The following is a 25,510-nucleotide window of genomic DNA, read 5'->3' as shown; positions in this document are numbered from 1 at the left end:
AATTAGTTAGTTTTAATTTAAATTATCATAAAATATAATTAGAAATTAAAATTGAATATATTTTTGATTTATAAACGAAAATTTAAATAAAATAAAATTAATTAATTTCACAAATACATTTACTAATAATTTTTAAAGATTTTGTTAGAAATAAATATTTATTTTAATTTTAATTTTTTCAAATTTGTTTTCTAATAAAATAAAAATCATGATTTTTAGATGAGTGATATTTTTATTTGGACCATCATTTAAATTTTATATTAAATGTATATCACTAATGCTAATATACATAATATTTTTAACTACTTTAATCATAATATCTTTTATATCTTTTAATTTAAAAAAAAAAATTAAAATTCTAACAAATCTCTTGAAAAAGATTATAATAAGATCTTAATTGTCATAAATTGAATATAAATATTTTCAACTAATTTTGTAATTAGTAATGAAATGTTACTAAAAGAATAAAATTATATCCTATTTTATCAATTTTATAATAATATCTATCATTTTATAATAAAATATTATATTGAACAAAGTATGATAAATTATTTTAAATTGATAAGTTAACATATTTTATTTTCATAAATATAAAATATTTATGCTAAAAATATAATATGTTGGTAGAACGGGTTAATATTAGTAAACTATATAATACATTTATAAAAATTTAACTTATCTTAAACTTTTTAATATACAGTAATTTATTAAATAAAATTAATAAACATTAAAAAATTACTAAAAAAATCTAGCGATTTGAATTACGGATCATGATTATAATAAATTAAATACAAAATTGTCTTTATATATGTTGTTTCATGCATTAAAAAATTTAGTTTAGTAATCAAACGCAAATTCAATAAGACAAATATATAATAAGCAACATATATATGTGATGATTTTAATTTACAGCATGAAAACTATAAAATTATTATTTTTGGCATAATTATACAAAAATTTAAATATGTGAGTAACATTAAAAATATATAATGATTATGTAAAACAATTATCTATATATATAAATGTGAAAATATATACCCGCACGGTTGTGCGGGTGGAAATCTAGTTTAACTTAAACTCGTAGAGTTCAATCATCTCCTCTGTAATCCTTTTTTTAATTTGTTTTTAATAAAACATCTTTCAAATAATTTACCATCAAATTCGTGCATACTTTTCATACTTACAGAATCGGATTAAACAAAACTAAATTTGGGTGATCCATAAATATTAAATTTGAAGGACGATGTAAATAATTTTCTTATGTTCGACGGAAAAAGAAGCCTAGAATAGTCATTTGACCTTAGTTAGCCTAATTAATGCATGGACCTACTCGGCGAAAAGAAAAGCCACAAAGACTACATTCGTTGTGCTGTTCTTGGTGCATATCGGGCTTGAGCCGCTTCATTGGCCAGACAATCATAATGATTACTGCATTTTGCTTAAAATGGTAAAATCAACTTTGGAGCAAATCTGCTAATGTGATTACGACACCATGATGCGTGCATGGCATCATCTTGTTTACGTGCGTTAATCAGTTTTATTTTACGTGTTTCGCGATTAGAGATAAAAGATGACTAGACGCACTAATCTCTTTTCATGTTTATGATTATTTTAGTTGAAAAAATGTAACTTGTGTCAGATTGGCACTTCTCCTTCTAACCCAAGTGCTTTCGTCAATCATCTTTTGCTTTCGTACGGCAAAAAAAAAAACGTGCTGATACAAAATGCATTAATCATTTTTTTGCTGGAACTAAAACTTAAATAATCTCTTTATAAAAAGGTTTCTAATACATTTTTGTGCTAGTTTATAAGAAATTTTGTTTTGTGAATTTCTAAATAATATTCTTATCAGTTTGTTACTGTATAAGAAGAATCCATCTCAAATTCCCTTTTTCCTTTTTTCTTCGTTTACGGCTCCAATGATAGGTCAACCATATGAAAGTCAAACCAGCCGCTCAACTGTATCCTTCATGTTATACTTTAGTCAATAATTCTCACATATAAAAAACACGTATTCATCGTGTATACCTTTTGTTTATGAAGAAAAGAAAGCATACGTAAATATTTTTGTCAAGAAAAGCATACGTATTTTTTTCTGTCAAAAAAGCATACGTAACTTTATCTTTTAGAACTTAAATATATTATAAACAATCATACAATCTTACACCAAAAAAAAACAATCACACGACAAATCTTTATCAACAATTTGATTCAAATAATTAGGTCGTTAACTGTCTTGATCATAGTTCGGAAAAATGTTAGTAATTAACGATCCTTAACTGGTTATAAGAGCATTTGCATTGGTGGGGTTATTAGAGCTTTCCAAAAAACAACCTCAAAATTTCAAAAATAAAATTTTGCACATTTTAAAAGCGAAAAAAACTTTAAATTTTAAGGTTTTAAACTGTAAAACTATAAATATAAGGTTTCACTGTTTAAAATCTTATATTTAAGGTTTCTTACTTTAATCTTTTTTACACTTATGTTTTTCGAATAATCGTATTAACTTTTTTCTTTTATCATTTTAATCCCTAAAATATTATATATAATAAAATTTTAGATATATTCTATAATTTAACTGTCATATATAAAGTAAAAAAAATAAAATACTACTAAAATTTATGTAAATTTGATTTAAAATTACAAAATCTCCAAAACAACCCATATAATTTGACTTAATTGAAAGTCATTATTTATGAATGCATTATATTATTATTCTATGTTCAGATTGAATAAATCCATAACAGTATATTTTATAAAAAATATTCAGTTGTAGATTTTACATTTATCTATAAAATTTGGATGATTGTAACTAATTTATATCAATAGTAAGTACCAAAATATAAATTATAAAAATTAAGGTTTAATATAAGGTTTTTCTTTTGGAAAGAAACGTCATCAAACATTAAATTTAAAATTCTTTCAAACTTTAAAATAAGGTTATTTATGGAGATTGTCTTATAAGGAATCTCTCACTGCTTCAAATGGGTAACACATATCAAAAAACGCAGATCAAACAAAAATGCAAATCAAACAGAACAAATGCAGATCAAGCAAAAAAATGCAGATCAAGAATTTAATAAATTATTATAATTAAATACATGTTGAAATTTTTGATAAAAATTAAATATCTGAACAAATACAACTTATTATAAATAAGTTATAAATATAGTGTTGGTGTCTCTCACCATATCTATATTGGTTGCCTTGACCAAGGTTTTCATGCGGTTGATACTCCAATGAGGTGGTTGGTTCATAAGCTCTTTCACAAGATGTGGAGCTTTTAGATATCATCTTTTCTTGACTCTCTAAAATAGCTTTGAGAATTGATTCCAAGTCGAGAGATATGATCTTCCTCTCTGGATGTACCTTGCAAAAGAACAATCACTTGAAAGGGAATTAGTAACCAAACAAAGCAAAATAAAACATAAGAAAATAAAGCTTAGTCTCAAGAAAGTTTGAAATCCTGATGACAAATCTACTTAGTTTCTCGGCAACGGCGCCAAATTGATTACTGCGTTTAAGCACACACCAATTAACCTAATGTGCCAATAATACCACAATCGAATGGTATGTCATTGTAGCATTTTAGGATCGAATCCACAAGGAACTAGTGATCTATAACACCAAGAATACACAAACTTTACTAATCTAAGCAAACAAGAAGATGGATGATTTGTAACAAGCTAATATCCTAGAAATATAAACAAGGTGATCTCAAATCCAATCAAGAAATAAGTGCAAGAATTCAATCAAATGCTAAGGATGGATTCATGGGCAAATATAATTGATATAAGGTGATAAAGGTTCAATCTAGAATGTTCAAACAAAACAATAAACAAGTCTATAGGTCTAGATCTCATTCACAATAGATTAATTCACTTCCGTGATAATAATCCCTATGCTAGTCATGCATCAAACATCAACTCCCGTTGGCTAACACATTCAAGCATGCATAAATCACAAGTCTACTATCCACTTAAACATATCGGACATCAATTGCCGTTGGCCAAATATGTAAAAGACAATGCTAAGCTCAGTCAAGCATTTTAACAAACACTTTATGGGCGTAAAATAACTTAAGGTCTAGATGAGAGTTATCAAGTCTAATCTAGCATTAATAACACTTAGCAAGCATAGAACATTGTTAATCAAGCAATAAACATCCTAAATATCCACTTAATCACCCTAATCTATCTAATCCATGAATCACAAGGTCACTACTCACTAATCTCCATGAGACACCTTAAACCCATGTAAGGATCAAGGCTAATCATGTTAATGATCAAGAGAAACACAAATATAAGATGAAGTACTTCCTTAGATTATCAAAAGATTCAAGTTTTTACACGTTTAGACAAAGTCTTGACAGAAAATGAGGTAAGTCCTAATATTAGGTCTAAAATGTATTTATAATAGCTTAAAACTCGAACCGGTCCGACCCAACAAACACGGGTTTGACCCAATAAAAAATGGGTAAGTTGGTTTTTATATCGACCGCGGACGGTTTCGGTCCGCGGCTGTGGTCCGCAGTCAATCCACTCCAACAATGACCTCTCGGGTTTAAATCTGCGGACGGCACCAGTCCGCAGTCTGTGTCCGCAGTCCGTCTACACCAAACTCGACATTACTGCCTCGAATCCGCGGACAGCTTCATCCCGCGGCCTCCACCCGCGGCCCATGGCTTCTTTAATCGACCTCACTGGCCCAAATCCGCGGACGGCTTCAATCCGTGGCCTCCACCGCGGTCCATCCTATCTTTGCAGTATGATTGATATGATTCCAGTAAATCGGTTATAACTTCTTCAATACAGCTCCAAATTACTTGAAACTACCTCCATTAGAAAGCTAACTCTATTTCATATGTCCTCGAAAAAGATGAGCTTCAAAGAATATATTTAAGACCTTCATCCATGTTGATATTTCAACCTTTTGTGGCTTAATCTCCTCCAAAACCTGAAAACATACAAATGAACATGCAAATGCACTCTATAATACTAAATGAAATCTAAATGAGCTAGAACGTGATGAAAATGAATGCTTAAAAGATGTAAAAATGCAAGACATCAAAAATGTAAGTTAAATATATAAAATAAAATATTAGTTTTAATTAAAAAAGAAAATAAAAATACATAATTTTCTTGTAATATATATATTAGAAACAAATAAAAACTTTTATCGAATATCATATTCATCAACATTAACTTATTTGTCACATATTAAATTTTTATAATTCAATAAACATAACTAATTCAAAACATATTTTAATATTTCATTTGAATGGATACAGATATATAAAATAGAATGAAAAATAAAAATAACTAATTAAACAAAAAAAAATAAAAACACATGCATGAGTTATAATATATTTTAGAGAATAAGTACAAAATTTGCTGAGTATTATTGAATATAAATCTAACTTATTTAAATGGATTATTTTTATAATTAATTAAATAATAGCTTAATTTTTGAATTGTTTTAATGGATGTAGATATATGGATCAATTTGAAGAAAAAAAAATATTTAAACAAAAAATAAAAATATTGCATGTATTAAAATATAAAATTGATAAAAAAAATATGAAAATGCATGTGTATATTTTTAGAGAATAAGTGAATTTTTTTACTTAATCAAAGTAAATAAAGTATTGTACTAGTTGTAGATAATAAGTTGAAGGAAATTATGGTTTGATCAAAAAAAAGTAAATTACATATGTTTTGGATCCAATAAAAGTAACACAGCAAAGCTATTGGACATCTGCCTTTGAACCGTCCTTCCTCCCCTCCTTTTTAGCTGTAGTACAATAAAACAACACATTAGTGTTCTGCATGCAGCACATAAATATATTATTGTTATTTTCAAGTTCTGCATTTTATCTATGAATTAATACAAAATGCAGTACCATCTGCATTATCATTTTTCTTGCATCTCTTATGCTTTTGTACTGCAGTACATTCAGACTAATTAAGTAGAAAATGTAAAAAAAAAAAGGAGTGAGAGAGTTGTTATTTGAGAGATTCTAAGAATTTATTGAAAAACGTTTTTTTTATATTTGTCAATATGTGAATGGCCTATATTTTAAAAATATTAAATTTATTTCGTGAGTACTGAAAGTTATCTTTACCCAACTTGGATAGCCTAACTGATGAACTCAAGTGTTGTTTCAAAATTAACTCCTACATTATAAACTCGAGTTCAGGTTACAATTCAGAGCAAAACAATTGATTTTAAGTTAACTTCAAAATTTTATCAAGCCTCCCATATCTTTCTGAATTATATGTAAAAGTTGCAGATGAGAATATTAATATGAGTTCAATCCAAAACTTCCAAATTACTAAATCCATCGAAGCTGTATTTCAAATTTTTATATACTGATCTATTATTATATACTCCATTTGTTTCATATTAAGTGTCATTTTAACATTCTAAAAAAGAGTGTTTTAGAATTCCAATGAAACTTTCAATTCAATATTAATTAAAATGCATTGATTTTATAAATAATTTCATTTATCTAAAATCCGGTTGGTTGAATATGTGTAACTAATAAAAACTTAAATGTATTTCAATCATTTTTTTAATATGTATGAAAAATGTTAAAGTGTATTTTTTTTATGAAACAGAAGGAGTATATACTTTTAGTTTAATATTTTTGAAAATCCATTTGATCTGTAAATGAAATGTTCACACCTTGATCCACTGCCTAGCAATAACAGATTCATTTTTTCTCTATTAAATTTCCAACCTACTTACTGCGCCTTCTGATTTTTAAAATCTGGTCTAGTTAAGTAACTAATGAGCGTTAATTTTGTTTTTTGAGTTAATGCAATCTCTACTATCGTTGACACACGCATTGTATAAACAATATTCTTTAAAATTTAAATATAACTAAAGGGAAAATCGCATAAAAAACCTTGAAAGTGTCACTTACTAGCACTTTAAACCTTGAACTTTTTTCACTAACACTTTTAACCTTCAAAGTGACATTTTTATCATAAAAAACCTCCAAAGAAGAAAAATGACCGGCTGAACAGGTTAAAAACAGTTTTTTTTTTCAAAAAATAATTATTTAATTAATAAAATAAACAAAACAATTAATAAAAATCGAAAAATTAAACAAAAAACTCATGAATTCAAAAAATTCAAAAAATAAATAAATATTTAAAAAATTAAATAAAAAATTCAAAAAATAAATAAGATCAATTTAGAATGGAGAAAAATAAAAAAAATCATAAATTTCAAAAAAAAAATGAAAATTCAACATTCATTTTTAAATATAATGTCAGAAATTATCATTGGAGATATGTCAAAAACCGTATCATTGGAGATATGCCAAAAACCGTTATTTCCGACATATCTCCAATGACGGTTTTTGGCATATCTCCAATGATAATTTCCGACATTATATTTGAAATGAAAAAAAAAAGACTTTTTTGAATTTTGAATTTTTGAAATTTATTATTATTTTTTCTCTATTTTAATTTGTTCTTATTTATTTTTGAATGTTTAGTTATTTTTTATTTAATTTTCTAAATCGTTATTTATTTTTCTCACTTTTTTTTAATTTAGGAGTTTTTTGTTTAATTTTTCGATTTTTATTAATTTTTTTGTTTATTTATTAATTAAATAATTATTTTTTGAAAAAAAAACTGTTTTTAACCTGTTAAACAGGTCATTTTTCTTCTTTGGAGGTTTTTTATGATAAAAATGTCACTTTGAAGGTTAAAAGTGTTAGTGAAAAAAGTTCAAAGTTTAAAGTGCGAGTAAGTGACACTTTCAAGGTTTTTTATGCGATTTTCCCTATAACTAAATACTATAACATTGTCATCACGCAAAATAAAAAAATTATGAGACAAGTTGAACCCACATTTGACTTTTCTTGGTCAAACATTTTGGCGTCATGCATGATCTTCTCTTAGTTCTCTATTATATATACCTTCAAAAGCCATAACGAAATTTACAAACATAAAAATTTGTTTATTCTTATTTCATTGCTCAAAATGAAACGTTCAAGAACAACGTTGCTAGCTTTGATCTTATTCATTGTCACCATATGGGAATCAAACTCATCATTAGCAAATTCCGAGACTTTCACACAATGCCTAACGTCGAACTCCGACCCCAAACATCCCATCTCCTCTGCCGTGATCTTCTCCGGAAACAGCTCCTACTCCTCAGTACTAGAAGCCTACATCCGCAACCTCCGGTTCAACACCTCCACAACTCCCAAACCTCTGCTTATAATCGCCGCAACACACGAATCACACGTTCAAGCCGCAATTACTTGTGGCCGACGTCACAACCTTCAGATGAAAATCAGAAGCGGCGGCCACGACTACGACGGCTTGTCATACGTTACGTACTCTGGGAAGCCGTTCTTTGTCCTCGACATGTTTAATCTCAGGTCGGTTGATGTTGACCTAGCGAGTAAAACCGCGTGGGTCCAAAGCGGTGCCATTCTCGGAGAAGTTTATTACTATATATGGGAGAAAAGCAAAACCCTAGCTTATCCGGCAGGGATTTGTCCGACGGTTGGTGTTGGTGGCCATATTAGCGGCGGAGGGTACGGAAACATAATGAGAAAGTACGGTCTCACCGTCGATAATACTATCGATGCAAGAATGGTCGATGTCAATGGTATAATCAATATCCCTGTAGCTTCCTTATTGTATGTGCTGATTAAAATTTTAAAGTATTACTCAATGTCCTAAAATCAACCATACTCATTAGGACACAGTGATTTTGCTTAAAATTTTGGTTAAGATAATTTAAAGGATTATTCAGTTTAGACAATCACCTGAACAATATATATAAACGTTAGACGCAATTATGTTTAATATATAATTATTTACTCACTATATTATATTTTAAAATTTCAGGAAATATTTTGGATAGAAAAATGATGGGAGAGGATCTCTACTGGGCAATCAACGGAGGAGGAGGAGGAAGCTTCGGCGTCGTTTTGGCCTACAAAATAAACCTCGTCGAAGTCCCTGAAAACGTCACCGTTTTTAGAGTCTCCCGGACGTTGGAACAAAACGCGACGGAGATCGTTCACCAGTGGCAACAAGTCGCTTCAGTGCTTCCCGACGAGCTCTTCATAAGAGTCGTCATTGACGTAGTAAACGGTACCGTTTCTTCTAAAAAGACCGTTAGGGCATCTTTCGTAGGTATGTTCCTCGGAGACGCATCAACGCTTCTGTCTATATTAAACCGGAGATTACCAGAACTGGGTCTGGTCCGATCAGACTGTACCGAGACGAGCTGGATCCAGTCAGTGCTTTTCTGGACGAATATCCGTGTTGGTACGCCGGAGACAGTTCTCCTCCAGAGGAACCAAACCGTTAATTATCTCAAGAGGAAGTCCGATTACGTCCGCGAGCCGATTTCAAGAACCGGTTTAGAATCTATATGGAAGAAGATGATCGAGCTTGAAATCCCAACGATGGCTTTCAATCCATACGGCGGCATGATGGGGAGGGTTCCGTCCACGGCTACTCCGTTCCCATACAGAGCAGGGAACCTCTGGAAGATTCAGTACGGTGCGAACTGGAGAGAAGATAGGTTGACGAACCGGTATATGGAGCTGACTAGGGAGCTGTACCGGTTCATGACTCCTTTTGTTTCCAAGAATCCGAGACAGTCGTATTTTAACTATCGGGATGTTGACTTGGGGATTAATTCTCACGACGGAGTTGTCCGGAGCTACGTGGAAGGTGAACGTTACGGGAAGAAATATTTCAACGGAAATTTCGAGAGGTTGGTGAAGATTAAGACGAGAGTTGATAGTGGGAACTTCTTCAGGAACGAACAGAGTATTCCTGTGAAACCATAGTTTCATATATTTATTTAGTGAAATTGCTATTGTGTAATGATTGTGTTGTAATTCTTATAAAGTTTATAGTAAATAAAGTTTGATTGTTATATGGGTATTAGATTCAGAAGCTCGGGCCTACAGTAGAGTTTACTAATAGTAGTATATAGATGAAATATTGATTATGTTGACAATAAAAAGGAACATTGAACTCTTATTTGAGGATCTCACTCTATTCTTGTGTTCTCTGGTGCACCACGGCACCAGTGTTCGTAGTAATAGACCCTTTTGCTAATCCATCCCAACACTAATATTTTTACCGTCACATAATTCTAATGAAGCATAACCAAGAGTCAGAGCAGGAAAGAGATTTGATACTAAAAGGTTGGAGCTTTGAAATATTTTCAAATAAAATATTTGGTTAAAAGTTATTTATTGAATATCAGTTGTAAGCATGAGTTTCTTTAGTTTGGCTCAAAAGCCGGTTCTGCTTAGGGTGGAGGTGGGATAAGGATTTTCTTGGGCTATTTTGATAATTAGTACAATGAATCCCATGAATTATGAACACTTTTGATCAATCACCTAAGATATACGATTGACTGATTGAGATCGCTTATGCAGATGCTAACATTTGGGAAATAAGGATTCGCTTGTGATAATTCAAGTAGTAAAGCGGGATGGACTTTACAGTTTTGAGCTAGTGCAATGAACTATTTTGGTCTATGCCGTGCATGTGGAGAGGCATATATAATTAATTTTTGCGACTCGCTTTATTACGGAGCTAACTAATCGTCTCTTTCCGTTCATCTTCACCGGTTGAATTAACTAATTTGTTTTCATTGGTGGTCAACGTGATCGGTTGTTACTTGTTAGATATATATATATATATATATATATATATATATATAGGGTAATGTAGGATCCAAATTAGTGATCCTAGATGATGCTATATCTTCTTCCATATATCACTTTGTGGCTAAAGTCTCTGTTGAGGCACCGTGGTCACAATTGGTTGTATCAGGCTTTGGCAAATGAAAGTTGAAGTTGAGTAAAAGAAAAACTAATGGTCTCTTATGTTTCTATGACCGGAAGAATTTCCGGTTTTACTTTTGCAAAAAAAAAAAAAAAACTCGGTTTTACTGGGAAAATTGTGTGATTTAGGGATTTTAAGAATCAGTTTCGCGAGATTAATTGCGTTTGTATACGGGAGAGTTGGACTAGTAATGCGCAAGGACTTGTCTGTTGGATATATCTATGAGAATAATATGTTTTCTATAAGCACTCTCTAGGTCATATTGGTTACAAAATGTTGATAACATTTTTGATAAATCAATAAAATAATATGCATGTGTTGGAAACAATAATTAATAGTCCAATGATGTGTTATATACAGCTAGTAGTAATTGATTTATTTCTCGATTTCTATTATAGTCTATGATTTTTTTGTGAACATGGGTTTTGATAGGCGATAGATTAGTTGGATGATGTGCTGTGTTCGAACTGTTTCTTATACAGGGTTGATCAATGGAGAATCTAATGAGCATTTCACTCCGTAAAAGGGAATTAGGTATGAAGATCCATTAATTCCTTTCTTATTCATCATTTCATCATTTGTGTTGAACCTGCTAAATTCGGGTTCATTGTGCTTTCAATTTAAAACCAAACCAGTTTGTGATAAATAGATTGGCTATAATCCTTTCAGTGCCGGCTTAGAGGTAGTGCACACAGTGCATTTGCACAGGGTCTTGTTTTAAAAAAAAAAATTCTTAAGGAAATTAGGGCCCTGTTTTGTTAGAATGTATAAATATTAGGGTCTTAGTTGTGAAAGTAACAATTATATACCTAAAATTATTAGAAAAATTTAACTTAGCACAGGGCCCATTTAATATTTAAGCCGGGCCTGAATCCTTTATATATTTCTCATGTCTCAGTTAGAGTCCCGATGTGAGAGCTTATATTCTCGTACCATCTCTCGAGATAATAGTTCCTATAACTATTAATCTTGATAATATCCCAATTTAGGATTCAGTTCAGTCAGACCGCATGAACATTCGGGCCAGGTCGGTTTAGGATCGATAGGGTATCTCTCATTCTTTTAATGGGCCGGATCGATTTCGGTTCAGTTTGGGCAATGTGTGTCGGACTCTGATATCATGCTTAATTCGGACTTACATGGAAAGGGTTCTTGGATGTGGAGGAAATTATTAAAGCTGAGGCCTCTAGCTTATCAGTTTATTAGGTTTGAGATCAATGATGGACAAAAGGCTTTTTTCTGGTTTGATGATTGGCTGCAGATGGGCAGGCTTATTGACATTACTGGCGCTGTAGGTACTTGTTACCTTGGAGTAGCCCGGAATGCTCGAGTTATTGATGCAGTTGCTCAATCTCGCTGGAACATTCGAGGCCAGCGTAGTCGTCACTTTCATGATTTATATGAGAGTATCCAGAATATTCAGGTGCCGCAGGAAGATCAAGGGAGGGATAAGGTTCTTTGGAAACATGCAGAGGACACTTATAAAGCGCAGTTCTCTTCGGTTCGAACATGGGATCAGATACGTGTGAGAAAGGCCACTGTACCTTGGAGTAAATGTGTCTGGTTCACTCAAGGAGTCCCTAGATACTCCTTCATTGTCTGGCTGGCTGTTAAGAACAGACTTTCTACAGGAGATCGTATGCGGGCGTGGGGCATTCAGCAAGGGTGTGTGATGTGTGGTGAGTGGGATGAGACAAGGGATCACGTCTTCTTTGCTTGCCCTTACACATACTCTGTTTGGGATAGACTAGCAGGTAGTTTGTGTGGCAGAAGGATCAATCCGGACTGGTCGCTCACTCTGCAGTTTGTTACTAACAATAATCTTCAGCTTATGGATAAGATCCTACTGAAAATGGTGTTCCAGACTTGTGTTTACTATATGTGGAAGGAGAGGAATGAACGCAGACACCAGAGAGGCTTTCGTACGGTGGACCAAGCTATCCGGATCGTTGATAAAGCCATACGGAACAGGATCAGCTCTCTTCGTTATGGGCCGGTTCATCGGTTTGCTGGATTGCTTCAACGTTGGTTTGAAGTATTTGACAGGCCATAGGTTTTTTTCATAAAATATTGCTTCTTTGTATAGCCTACTCATATAGTTTCCATATTCTTTTGTAAATGCCTATTATTTTACTCTTATCAATAAATTTCACATTTCATCAAAAAAAAAAAAAAAAAAAAAAAAACCAATTGTCATAAGTGAACTTACTCTCACATTTCACTCACTAGGTGATTTTTCTGTGCTCAAGCACATATATAAATATTTACAAAATAGTCAAATTATAATTAATTAATCTATCGTTTCCACTTTTTGATAGATTTTAAATTATTTAATAATCTATATGTATGAAAAATAATTAAACAGAATAATGTATTTAAATAAAATTATGTTGTTATTTTAATTATATATATGTATAACAATTTGAACGGTTTAATTTATTTCGCATTAGGTTGTTTACTTTTCAGTTGAATCCCATTTTGTTTTATTTTTAGATATATTACAAAAAAGAATTTTAATTATATTTGGTTCATTCATCATATCCTCTTGTAAATATATTTGATAACAATTTGTATGATTAAATATATTGTTTAACGAAGAATTAGAAAAATAAAATTTTTGGCTTCCATCCACTCGCCGGAGACCAGCAAATAAAATTTCAACACAACATTTACCCGGACCTTACGGTGGATTCTCTCATCAATATAGAATCAAGAACAAGAACTTTACAGGTATTCGGATTCTGGTGGATCCTCAAGATGTGGAATTAATTGAAATCATTCCACTCAGCTGATTTTCGTCACCAGATCGAGATGGATAACATTTCACTAATACTGGGAGATACACGGTTAAATCCAGATACCAATTAGAACGAGTGTATCCGGATGGAGAAAGAACGTTACCAGAGTACGGTCTTTCAGTCAATCCATTGAAGGCTCACTGCTGAAAAATTTGTTGTCCACCTAAGATGAAGCCCTTTTTTATGGCAATTGGTCATAGGATGTATTGCAGTCAAGAAAAAATTACGAGCACGAGGAATACAAGGTGGTACGATTTGTGCAAGATGTGAAGACCCTGAGGAATCCATTAATCATGTTTTCTTTGAATGTCTACCGGCGGTTCAGGTTTGGGCGCTCTCTCGCATTCCATCAAACCCAAAAATATTTTCCACCCAACCTATCTTTACAAACATGGATCATTTATTTAGGAGGATCTTTCCAGAGTTGGAAGATCATCAATTTGCATGGATCTGTATAAGTAATCACTTACTTATACAGACACTTGACCATTCTCGCTTGGCGGTGAAACCAATGGTACCGGCTATCTTAGGTAGATGGTGTTTTACAGATGGGTCATGGAAAACCAAAGAACCCTTTTCCGGACAAGGATGGTATAGCACTCTGAAAGGTTTTGATGGTTTAATGGGAGCGAAGAATACAAGAGCGGCTCAGTCTCCCTTACACTCGGAGATCGATGCTTTGATTTGAGCATTGGAATGTATGCGAAATCTCAGGCAATTTACAGTTACATTTGCAACGGATTATTCTCAGTTGGTGAAATTGTTTCAAAACCAGAATAATGACCAACCTTTGCAAATTATTTGGAAGACATAAAAATCTTGAAGATGAGCTTCCAGAGCTCATAAATCATCCATATACCATGCACACATAATTCTAAGGCGGACAGCCTAGCACGCAGTGCAAGGAAGCAACCATCGTTTTGTTGTCCATATTGATGTGGAGCTACCAGTTTGGTTTGTAGAGTCAGTTTGAGTCTGTTTATGTTGCTGACAAAAAGAAAACTAAGTCTCAATTTAATTAACACATTAACCAATATAATCAGTGATATTTTAAAAAGTTATAAACATATTTAAATATTTATAAATAATATATAATAATAAATGATTAATGTTTTGCTAAGATGGTTTATAATATATATATATATATATATAATTAAGTATATTTTTAAATTATATTATTTGACATATAATTTTATGTATAACAATTCAGACCATTCGATTAATTATTTTAAAACATATTAATTGCACCAACTTCTCTAAATTGAAATAATTGTTTTTCTTGGTTCTAAGGTTAAAAAGTTAATATTTTTGACTTTTCATTTAGTTTTGTTATTTATCTTACATTTGTAAATATAGATTTATAAAATTCTATATAATTTTATATATGTTTTTATAACTATAGTAGAAGAAGAAAAATAAAGAAATTAAAAATATTGATTTCTCACTTTAATATTAAATAGGGGAAATTTTAATTCTACCATAAATTTGATACCACTTTTTAAATTTACCATTAATGAATGACTATTTTCATAAATATTTTAAATTTGTGACAAAATACTGCTAAGCTAATTTTTCAAAATATTTATAAAACATTTGTAAGCCCAATCCAAACCGTTTAATACTAAACACTAAAAAATAACCACTAAATCCTAAACCCAAATGTTTATATATTTTGGATTGAAAGTATTTCTGAAAAGTGGTACTTAACTTGTGGTATTTTAGACAATTTCTCGAGTAACTTTTATTTTGAAAATAAAATAATAAATATTTTTAATCCATAAAATATTTTTTTTGTAAATATAGATCTCATACTTATTAAAAATAAATAATAGATAATATTTTTTTAGTATAATTGATTACATATGTATATGTTTCTAAAAAAATGAAAAATATTTTTTAATTAATTATTTGTTATACCTATCTTATCAAATCCAAATACATATATTTAAAGATACCAAATAGCTTTGAAAGATATATGGATATTTTCCTTTTTGATATTTAACAAAAAATTACTATAAAAAATCACAACAGAAATTTTGATAATGGCAGTTGCATAATAGTACTAATTCAATAAGGTTATCAATGTAATTAGCTATCATGAGAATTAACGTGAATGAGACACATACGAAACTGATATCTCAAATAATATTATAGAGATGTCCCAGTTAAACTTCGACGTGGAGCTTATATTCTCATAGAAGCCTTGGTGCATTTTATGAACACAGCAGAATGAAATGGACTAATCACAGGTATGCAACTCACCCAAAAATATCCCTCTGTGTAGCATCTATTTTTCGCATATGACAACCTATTTCTGTGCAAGGAAAATCTTAGTGAGTGCAGAGTTTTTGTGATGTCTGGAGCTATATGGAGCAGACTCATCGGGTCAGGTTAGTAACTTCCAGAAATCAGCCATCACTTTCGGTAAGGATATTGACCCGGTTACGAAGAGATTACTTATTGAGATCTTGGACTTCGAAAATGAAGAAGGACATAAGAAATATTTAGGCCCGCCTGAATGTTTGAATGGATCAAAACATGACTTTTAGCTTTCACTTGTCAGGAACTAAAAAAAAAGACTTAGAGGGTAGTTTGCCAAAGAGATTTCCCTTAGAGAAAATAGGTACTTCTCAAGTTTATTACTACGACTCTCCCTATGTATGCAGTGACATGCTTTCGCCACACTAAAATCACTGCCAAATTAAAAGATCATGAGTGCAATAACAAGTTCCTAGTGGGATAAAGATTGAGATAAGAAGAAGATTCATTGGATATTTTGGAAGAAATTATGTATTCTTAAAAACAAGGGAAGTTTGGATTGCAGAGAAATAAAATATTTCAATCAAGCGTTGTTAGCCAAGCAAACATGGCGGTTAATTATTCAATGAACCAAAAAGTCTTCTGGCTCGGGTTTACAAAGACACATACTATGCTTCCAAAGATTTTTTTGGAATGTGGTAAAGGTTACAGATCTTCTTATGCTTGAAAAGTATTCTTTTTGGCAGAGAATTATTGTTAAAGGGACTAATCAAATCTATTGGTGATGGGAACGTAACATTGGATCTTTGATGATGTACCTAAGCGGCCAATCAACAAAAAAGTATCTTACGATATTAACGTGAAGGTATTAGCTTTGATACGGTCTAATGGTAAATGGCGAATGGAAATTCTCCAGGAGCTGTTTTCATCAAATGAAATCCAAATGATACAAAAGATGACCATTGGGAAAGTCGTAGATAGAGAAATATGGGCTTATACGAAGCACACTGATTGATCTGAGTTGTTATCATAAAGTTTCCAGTTAATGCTAGATGATACTATTGCCTTGGAGAAAATCCCATGGTACTATCGACAATATGGAAGAACATGAATGGTATCATATATGCAAGAGTACAAGAATCTCTACAGGTCCAAGTGCAAAAAGCCTTTGATGAAGCTAATTTATGGTTCAAGTTGCAGAAAGAGGTTGGAAGAGGATGTGTTAATCTCTAAAATCCGAGTGTTGAGGAAATGGATACCTCCAATGCTTGGTTAGATAATATTTAATATGCATGCAAATTGGAGAAATGACAAACTTCATAACGGAGGTGCATGGATCACTCAAAATCACAGAGGTATGGTGGGTTAACATGCTCGAGATGCCTTTACATGCTCATCAGATAGGCTCACTGCAGAGTTGAGATGCCTTATTTGGGTGATGAAGAGCTTGAGAGATCTTCATATTCATGATGCAGTCATTGCTTCAGATTCTCAGGATATGAGAGATCTTCATATTCATGATGCAGTCATTGCTTCAGATTCTCAGGATATGGTGGACGCAACCAATAACCCTACAAATTGGACAAGATATTGTATTCTGTTTCACCACATTTCGGCCTTGTGTCTGGAGTTTCCAATGGTCATATTCGAAATAGAGTCTTCAGAGTCTAATAAGGTAGCAAGAGAAGTTGTGAAGAGCGTACGAGATAGCGGGTACCAATGTTACTTTATTTTTAGAGGGATGGTCGGTTCCAATGTTACTTTATTTTTGGAGTGATAGTGGGTTTCAGTGTTACTTTACTTGTAGAGGGATGATCGGTTCTAATGTTATCTTATTTTTGGAGGGCCCTTTTGTTTACATGAGATCATTCGAAACGAGGTTCCAATATCATCTCTTAAACCTTTCCTGTAAGTTTGAGTTAGTGTAGTTGTCTCTTGCTGATTTTTTATTATTTTGGTGTTGGTGTTGTACTTTTTGAACCATCTAGATTATTGGTTTCATACGACAAAAAAAAAGTATGCTACGCTCTTCGAAAAATGTGATCAATATTTACGGGGAAAAACATAAAAAGGGAAGACTATTTAAATAAAAATAGTGATGCTAATATAGAACAAAATGATACGTAATTTGTAATTATAAAAATATATTAAAGTATTTCTTTCTTCTCATGACATTTGAAAAAAAATCTTGTTTCTATAATTCTATGTATATAACTATATTAAGCAACACTAGATTCTAGCCTGCACATCCGTGCGGGTAACATTTCATTTATAGATATAAAATTTTATATTATTTTGTATATAATAATTTATGATAATATACTACTGTCATTTTAAAAATAATTTAATAGATGATATATAGTTCTAAATATTAAAATTTAACATATGCTAATAATTTTATTTTTTGTAAAAATTATTACTTAATTTTTGAATAATAATCATTTTAAAAGATGAATGATATTTTAGTCACTTTAAACGGTGAATGATATTTTATTTATTCATCTTAATGAAAGTACTTTTCAAAATATATTGGTTTACCAATTCAGCATAATTTTAATATGTAATTCATTAATTACTTCTATTTTAATATAATGTAGAATATACTTATAATATTTATAAAATTAGCATATAATTTCATTATTTTGTTTATAATAAAATTTAATTAAAATTAATTTATAATAATATTATACTACTAATTACAAAATTAATAAGTGCGTTAATTAAAAGAATATTTAAAAAATTTAAAAAGATTTTGTTAGATTTTTTCTCAACAGATTTTGTTATTCCTAAAACTAAAATTTAAATTTATAGTTAAAATGGATTTGTTATTAATATCCTTATAATTATTTAGAAATGTTATACATTAAATAAACTAATGTAAACAATAAAAAAATTATTTGAATATATGGACTTAGACGTCTAGTATGACTATTTTGTAGTAGATAAAAATAGTAATTCTCTTTTAATAAAGAAGATATTTTAATATTTAATTTATATATTACGTCTATTTTAATATAATATATACATAATTATAAAATTTATAAAAGGTTAGCATATAATTTTATTTTTCGTTGTTTTATAATAAATTTGTATTTAAAATTAAGTATAATAATATTTTATTAATAACTACAAAATTATTTAATTTATTAATTAAAAACAATATTTTAAAAAATTAATTAGATTTTGTCAGATTTTTCAACAAATTTTTAATTTAATATCTTTATAATTATTAAAATTTTAGAAATCTTATATATTCAATAAATTAATGTAAATAATTAATATATATGTAATAAAAAAAATAAACCTATTATGACTTTTTTGTGGTAAATAAAAATGGTACTTCTCTTTTAATAGTGAAGATTCAATAAATTGACTGGACCAATTGAACTTATAGGAAACAGATCACATATATTAAGCATAGAATCTCCATATTGATTAATTAACTAATTTAGGAAGATATCAATCTACTACCTTAAAGTATTCATTCAGCTACAAGAACAGACGATTGTATAGTCATGTCGATTCAACAAACATATAAGAAAATGCAAACCCGTAAACGAAGGTGATAGCAAGAAACACAAGCAATGAAATCTCCAACAATCCAAACCCTAATCATCTCTGTTTTTCTCTTTACAATCCAAACATCATTGGCATCACCACCAACACTTGGAAGCGTTTTCACCCAATGCATCATCGGTTTGAAACCCTCAAATCCATGTTCCCCGATTCAAAACTTCACATACACTCCACAAAACCCTAAGTTCCTCATAATCCTCAATAACTACGTCCGTAACCTCCGTTACTTCAACAACACGACACGTAAGCCTATCGCTATTGTAGCTGCAGCCGATGTTACTCACATTCAGGCTACGATCACCTGCGCTAAGAAACTCAGCCTCCAGCTCAGGATCCGCAGTGGAGGCCACGACTATGATGGATTGTCGTATCTATCAACAGTAGATTTCGTTGTCCTAGACATGTTCAACCTCCGGTCTATCGAGTTTGGTCGTAAACTTGACACCGCGTGGGTCCAATCCGGTGCTACGCTTGGAGAGATCTACTACGGAGTCGCCAATAAAAGCAACGATCTACGTGGATTTCCTGCCGGAATCTGCCCCGGTTTAGGCGCTGGTGGACATTTTAGCGGTGGTGGTTATGGAAACATGATGAGAAGATACGGTTTATCGATTGATAACATTATAGACGCTAAGATCGTTGATGCTAAGGGAAGAGTCTTGGACCGGACCTCAATGGGAGAAGATCTTTTCTGGGCCTTACGTGGAGGTGGAGCTGCTAGTTTCTGTGTTGTCTTAGCCTGGAAGATCAAGCTTGTTCCGGTGCCAGAGAAGGTCACAGTCTTTAACGTAGAAGCTGTCGGAAAGAGAGGTGGCGTGAACACCAAGGAACTTGTAGTGAAATGGCAAGAGATCGCAGACAAGATTGACAATAGTTTGTTCATACGATTAACTTTAAGCACAAGCAACAAAACTGTGAAGGCTTCTTTCATGGGAATGTTCCTCGGAGATTCGTCAAGGCTTCTAGAGATCATGACCAAGGAGTTCCCGGAGCTTGGTCTGAACAAAACAGAATGCATAGAAATGAAATGGATCGAATCGGTTCTGTTCTGGCTCAGTATCCCACCCGGTACAGCACCAACATCGGTTATGCTAAACCGGATCCCGCAAAAGCAAATCTACCTCAAGAGAAAGTCTGATTACGTCCAAAAACCGATATCAAGAACCGGTTTAGATGCGATATTCAAGGTCCTGTTAGAGAACGAGAACGTGACAATGGCTTGGAACCCGTACGGAGGGAGGATGAGCGAGATTCCATCGACCGAGACAGCGTTTCCGCATCGAGCAGGCAACAAGTTCAAGATCCAGTACGCGGCAAACTGGTTTGTGCCAGGGGAAGAAGTGGCTAAAGAATGCATGAGCCAGACGGAGAGAGTTTTCGAAGCAATGACCCCTTACGTGTCAAAGAACCCAAGAGAGGCGTTTTTGAACTATAGAGACGTAGACATTGGCACGAGCTTGAATTCGACGTACGAGGAAGGGAAAGTGTATGGGGTGAAGTATTTTAAGAACAACTTCGAGAGATTGGTTAGTGTTAAGAGCAGAGTTGATCCAGACAACTTTTTCCGTTACGAACAGAGCATTCCTGTGCCCTCAAGCCACTAGGGTCTAGAGAGTAGAGACGAGACATATATGCTCTTTGCTTCCTTATTGAATTTTTTTACAAAAGTTATATTTTAATAATAAAATTAACAATCGAATCGTTTGATGTCAAACGGAAAGAGTTTGAGCTCTGTGCATGTCTTTATTGGATTCAGGCCTTATACCTATGATTTGAATTAGATGATGAAAGATTTGTTGAAACTCCTTTTTTGATTAAATGGTTTTAGACCATTTTCAGTAAATTTCCGGGCAAAGACGTTCATCGGAATAACCATGGACACTATGAAGTAGTCTAACCACATGTCAAAATCTTAGTTCGTTTGAATGAGAAATGTTGGTCCAAAGTCATTAACTTGGAAAACTTGTAAAGCTTGACAATTTGACTATGTTTCAGAAACTAGTAAATATCCCACATGAAAATTATGAGGTGAAAATCCTCTTATTTATATATGGAGAAGTAATAAACTGGTTCATGACCATATAAATATACTATGGTATATTGGTAGAAAGATATAGTCGATTATAAAATGTGTTTGCACATAAAACCGAGTTAACCAAATTAAATTTGGAATAGACTGATTTGGAATTAAAAATTAATTTGATAAATAGACAACTAGTCTAATACCTTAATGATCCTTTGGGTCAAATTCAAATTAATTTTATGATTCAGAAATATTTTTGCCATTGATGATAAGAAACGTTCCCATTGACCTTGTCTTAATTGTTGTTCAAAATTTATCATTTTGAATCAATGTTGCATACATTTTGTTATTGGTGCTTGTTGGAACAAGCATATAAAGCACTTCTCTCATATCAAACAATAGGTAAAAGAGGGATATGAGCCCCATTGAGCCTATTCACGTCAGCTTCAAAAATCAACCAATAATACAATGCCATGTCACTTATTTTTAAACATATATGGGCCGAGTTATATATTTTTGGCCCATCTTGCTGGCTCAAGGATGAGTAAAAAAATTGTTCTATCGTCTTCTTGAAGCCTATTCACGTCGGCTTCAAAAATCAACCAATGATACAATGCCATGTCACTTATTTTAAACATATCTGGACCGAGTTATATATTTTTGGCCCATCTTGCTGGCTCAAAGATGAGTAAAAAATTGTTTTATCGTCTTTTTCCTCCCCTCCCCCCCCCCCCCCAATTGACGTCAGAGTTAATTTTCCCCTTTCCCCTTTCACCTCCTCCAACCCTCCTCAGTAACGTAGAGTACTACTTTAACTATTCATAAAGCTTCATGATTCACTTCGACAATCAATGGTCATTCAACTCTTCTGCTTCCTTCAAAGTTACACTTATATATATACCTCTTCTCCAAATCCGTAAGTTTAACCTATTTCTCTCCACACAAATATAATCGTCGGAAGCTATGACTAACAGAACGGCGCGATTAATCGGGAAAGCAACTGCATCTTAATTTATAAGGATGTCGCTCCTGGATTGGGAGAGTCTAATTGGGATGGAGCTGCTTATATGATTGATGAATAGGTACGACAATGATTACCTAGAATGATTATTTCCCTTCTCCAGCTAATCGAGTGACTAATATGTAATCCCATATAACATAGGCTATAGTCATTCATTAATCGTGTTGCACGATTACCAGGTTGCTAATGAGTATTGAGTTCTACCGCAAGTTTAACAAAAAGCTCGCTACTTCTTCTTTTCTGTTAGTAACTACAGTGACCGATAAACGTACTGGAGGTAAAACCTTTCCACATTTTGATGAAGAACATAATGATTTCCTGCATGATTTAATTCCAATTTTTAGTCATCCAAAGGCAGCAACATAAGATCCATTTATGTCTTAAATGTTTCCACATCATGTTCAAGAACATGAAACTATGTTCCCATTTATGTGATTTTGGCCCGTTGCCTTCTCTTTTCTGTAACCAAGTGCTAATTGATCTCCAACATCTACAGGCAACCTCTCCCTCAGCTCAATGTCCTCATCCAGGGTATTCTTAGACAACGACGTAGCTCCTACCATTGAATACTTATCATCGTAAGTTATTCTACCTAATACAATTCACATTTATGAACGCACCTGATTGATGAAACATGTTTAAGGTTGGCAGGAAACCCACTCATTGCTGCAACGGTCAATGCTACGCAGGTCACCTTATTGATTTCAAACTGAAGCGTCTATCATGAATTCTTCGTTTATTGTAGCCCATTGTAGTGAGATTCATCACACGATCGGAAGTACGAAGAAAGGAGGAAGTTATCTCTTCAGCTGGTGATATCTGACGTTATGGAAAGAGGCCTTTTCAAATGCTTTCCAGTTCAGTCTATGTGATAATTGTGAGAAGCTACGCACCAACATTCCAAGTGAACTAAGCACTTATATTTATACTAGAGAAAGGTAACTGCTAGCTATTTCTAGAAATTCTCTTGATATTATCTACATCTTCTACACACTTCTTCTTGGACTTCTTGGGTTAAGGTTTGATTGTACTTTGATTCATCTTGGGATAATGAGGAAAACCCAACAAATAGTTTATTCGACTAACTTCATTATAATCATTATAAATCTTACAATATCTTATAATGAGAACTCAAATAGGTAGGTTTACAATAAAAGAAGAAAGAACTCAAATAGGTAAAGATGAGGAATTGGATTATAACTAAGACTTAACTAGTTTTTGTTATTTCATTTGACATATATTTTAGATAGTAAAAACAATAAAGTTTAATTTAAATAGCTTCAAAGTCATAAATTATTTTATTTTTCAAAGCTGTAAATATATATATATATATATATATATATATATATGTACTCAAATAAAATAATATATAAACTTAAATTTTATTTAAATTTTTTGCAAAAACCCCGCCCGGAAAAGGTTCTAGTTGAAATAAACAGAAGATATACAAAACAACAAATCTCTTTCCTCATGTTGAATAGTTATGCTTATTTTTTTTTATTTTGAGTCTGAGAGTACAGCACAAAATTAGCTTTGATAGATTTTGTTTTTCGGTGATAGTAAACAAAAACAATGTTGCAGTTGTATCATGGGATTATGAACGCTATGAAACCGTCACACTATGAAGCGTTTAAAGATTTAAGAAAAGAGATTAACCGTCTCGACTCTGCAATTCTTCTTTATCCTTATATTTCGGCATTATAATTTTGATTTATGTTCTTATTATTCTTTACAAATATCAGTTGTCCTATGGTAGTAAAATAAGGGTCCTACAAGATTGTCATAAAATTGCCAAAAGTTTTGAAAAAGAAATCAAATAAAAACGCATGTGTTTCTTAAAATAAAAATTACAAATCAAATAACAGTTTCAAGTTTGTCTCTAATAATTCCTTGAGTTCATGATAGTTGGGTTGATATGGGTGGGGCTTCACTACACAAACTAACAATATAAGATAATTTGTATTGTTCGCCTTTTTATTCACGAAGTTTTATGAAAGTTTTCCTCCTGTTCTGAGCAGCGTTATTTTTCTTCTACAACCACTCTCTCCTTCTCGACAAAAGAAAAAAAAAAAGCATCAACGAAGAACAAATGATTCTTATGAATTAATATGCATTAGCATCGTTCTCCCTTCGATTTTGTTTCTAGTTGAGTTAGTAATTAGTTCAACACCCAGCAATTCTAACTAGTCTTAGCTATAAATGGCTTCAAACCATTATTATAAATTTATAAACCATTTGCAGTTAGTATATTTATTAATTTAAACAATTTATACTAGATAAATTTTTTATGATAGTCACTTTTTAAGTTTTTTGTCACATAAATAATCTTCAGTGAGAAAAATGATCAAAATAATTTTTATTAAAAAGTAAAAATATATTTTTATCCTAAAATTAACTAATCTAGATTTAGGGTTTAGAGTTAAGGGGTGGAGTTTTGGGATATGGTTTCAAATTTTAAAAAATAAAAATAAATATTAAAAATTTCAAAATAAAAAAAAAGACTATTTTGATCATTTTATGACTATTTTTATGACAAAAACTTAAAATGACTATCGGAGAGAATTGATTTTTATATTATTAGCCAAACGGCTAATTATAAGAAACTTAGGTTTATATTATTAGTCAAACGGCTAATTATAAGATACTTAGGTACTACCAGTCTACCTCACTGCTAGTGCTCTTATGAAATTTATATGTCAGTCAAGGAGAATTCCCGTTCATTTTTACTGTAAAGTATAACACACTCACGTGCATGAAAGATGTATACATTTATTGACCAAGACATTCAACGCTTCTGTGGGTATTAATGGACAACGCGGGATCTAAGCAAAGACTTGCACGATATACATATATGATCGGATACATAATCTTTGACGGATCTTAATTAGTTTATTAATCAAAAATACTCGATCCGTACTGCTTCACGAATAGGTTACAAATATATCTATTCACCGCCAAAATATTTGATATGAATACTGCATACGTCAAA

The 25,510-nt window shown here is 31.9% G+C and overlaps 3 protein-coding genes across 3 annotated transcripts; all 3 read left to right on the top strand.

Annotated features, from left to right (window-relative positions):
• The first annotated feature begins 7,845 nt into the window (after nt 1-7,845).
• On the top strand, nt 7,846-9,932 carry LOC103840313 (berberine bridge enzyme-like 8). The gene is made up of 2 exons (XM_009116808.2): nt 7,846-8,634; nt 8,877-9,932. The coding sequence occupies exons 1-2, from the start codon at nt 7,998-8,000 to the stop codon at nt 9,830-9,832; spliced, it is 1,593 nt and encodes a 530-aa protein (XP_009115056.1). The 5' UTR covers nt 7,846-7,997; the 3' UTR covers nt 9,833-9,932.
• Nucleotides 9,933-11,964: 2,032 nt separating this feature from the next.
• LOC103840366 lies at nt 11,965-12,897 on the top strand. Its single transcript, XM_009116862.2, has one exon. It carries the CDS (start codon nt 11,965-11,967, stop codon nt 12,895-12,897), a length of 933 nt encoding a protein of 310 aa, XP_009115110.2.
• Nucleotides 12,898-19,056: 6,159 nt separating this feature from the next.
• LOC103840312 (berberine bridge enzyme-like 9) lies at nt 19,057-24,882 on the top strand. The gene has a single exon (XM_033279805.1). It carries the CDS (start codon nt 19,486-19,488, stop codon nt 21,079-21,081), a length of 1,596 nt encoding a protein of 531 aa, XP_033135696.1. The 5' UTR covers nt 19,057-19,485; the 3' UTR covers nt 21,082-24,882.
• Nucleotides 24,883-25,510: the final 628 nt, after the last annotated feature.

This window comes from Brassica rapa, chromosome A09 (assembly GCF_000309985.2).
Source record: "Brassica rapa cultivar Chiifu-401-42 chromosome A09, CAAS_Brap_v3.01, whole genome shotgun sequence".
NCBI lineage: Eukaryota > Viridiplantae > Streptophyta > Magnoliopsida > Brassicales > Brassicaceae > Brassica > Brassica rapa.
The sequence above is the reverse complement of the archived record's forward strand: the minus strand, read 5'-3'. Positions and strand labels throughout refer to the sequence as shown.

What these genes read in the sequence shown, in the direction of transcription:
- LOC103840313 (XM_009116808.2), top strand. Translation starts at nt 7,998, where the DNA reads ATGAAACGTTCAAGAACAACGTTGCTAGCTTTGATCTTATTCATTGTC. An exon ending in AAGAATGGTCGATGTCAATG is followed by an intron (nt 8,635 to 8,876) that starts GTATAATCAATA and finishes TTAAAATTTCAG; the next exon opens with GAAATATTTTGGATAGAAAA.
- LOC103840366 (XM_009116862.2), top strand. Translation starts at nt 11,965, where the DNA reads ATGCTTAATTCGGACTTACATGGAAAGGGTTCTTGGATGTGGAGGAAA.
- LOC103840312 (XM_033279805.1), top strand. Translation starts at nt 19,486, where the DNA reads ATGAAATCTCCAACAATCCAAACCCTAATCATCTCTGTTTTTCTCTTT.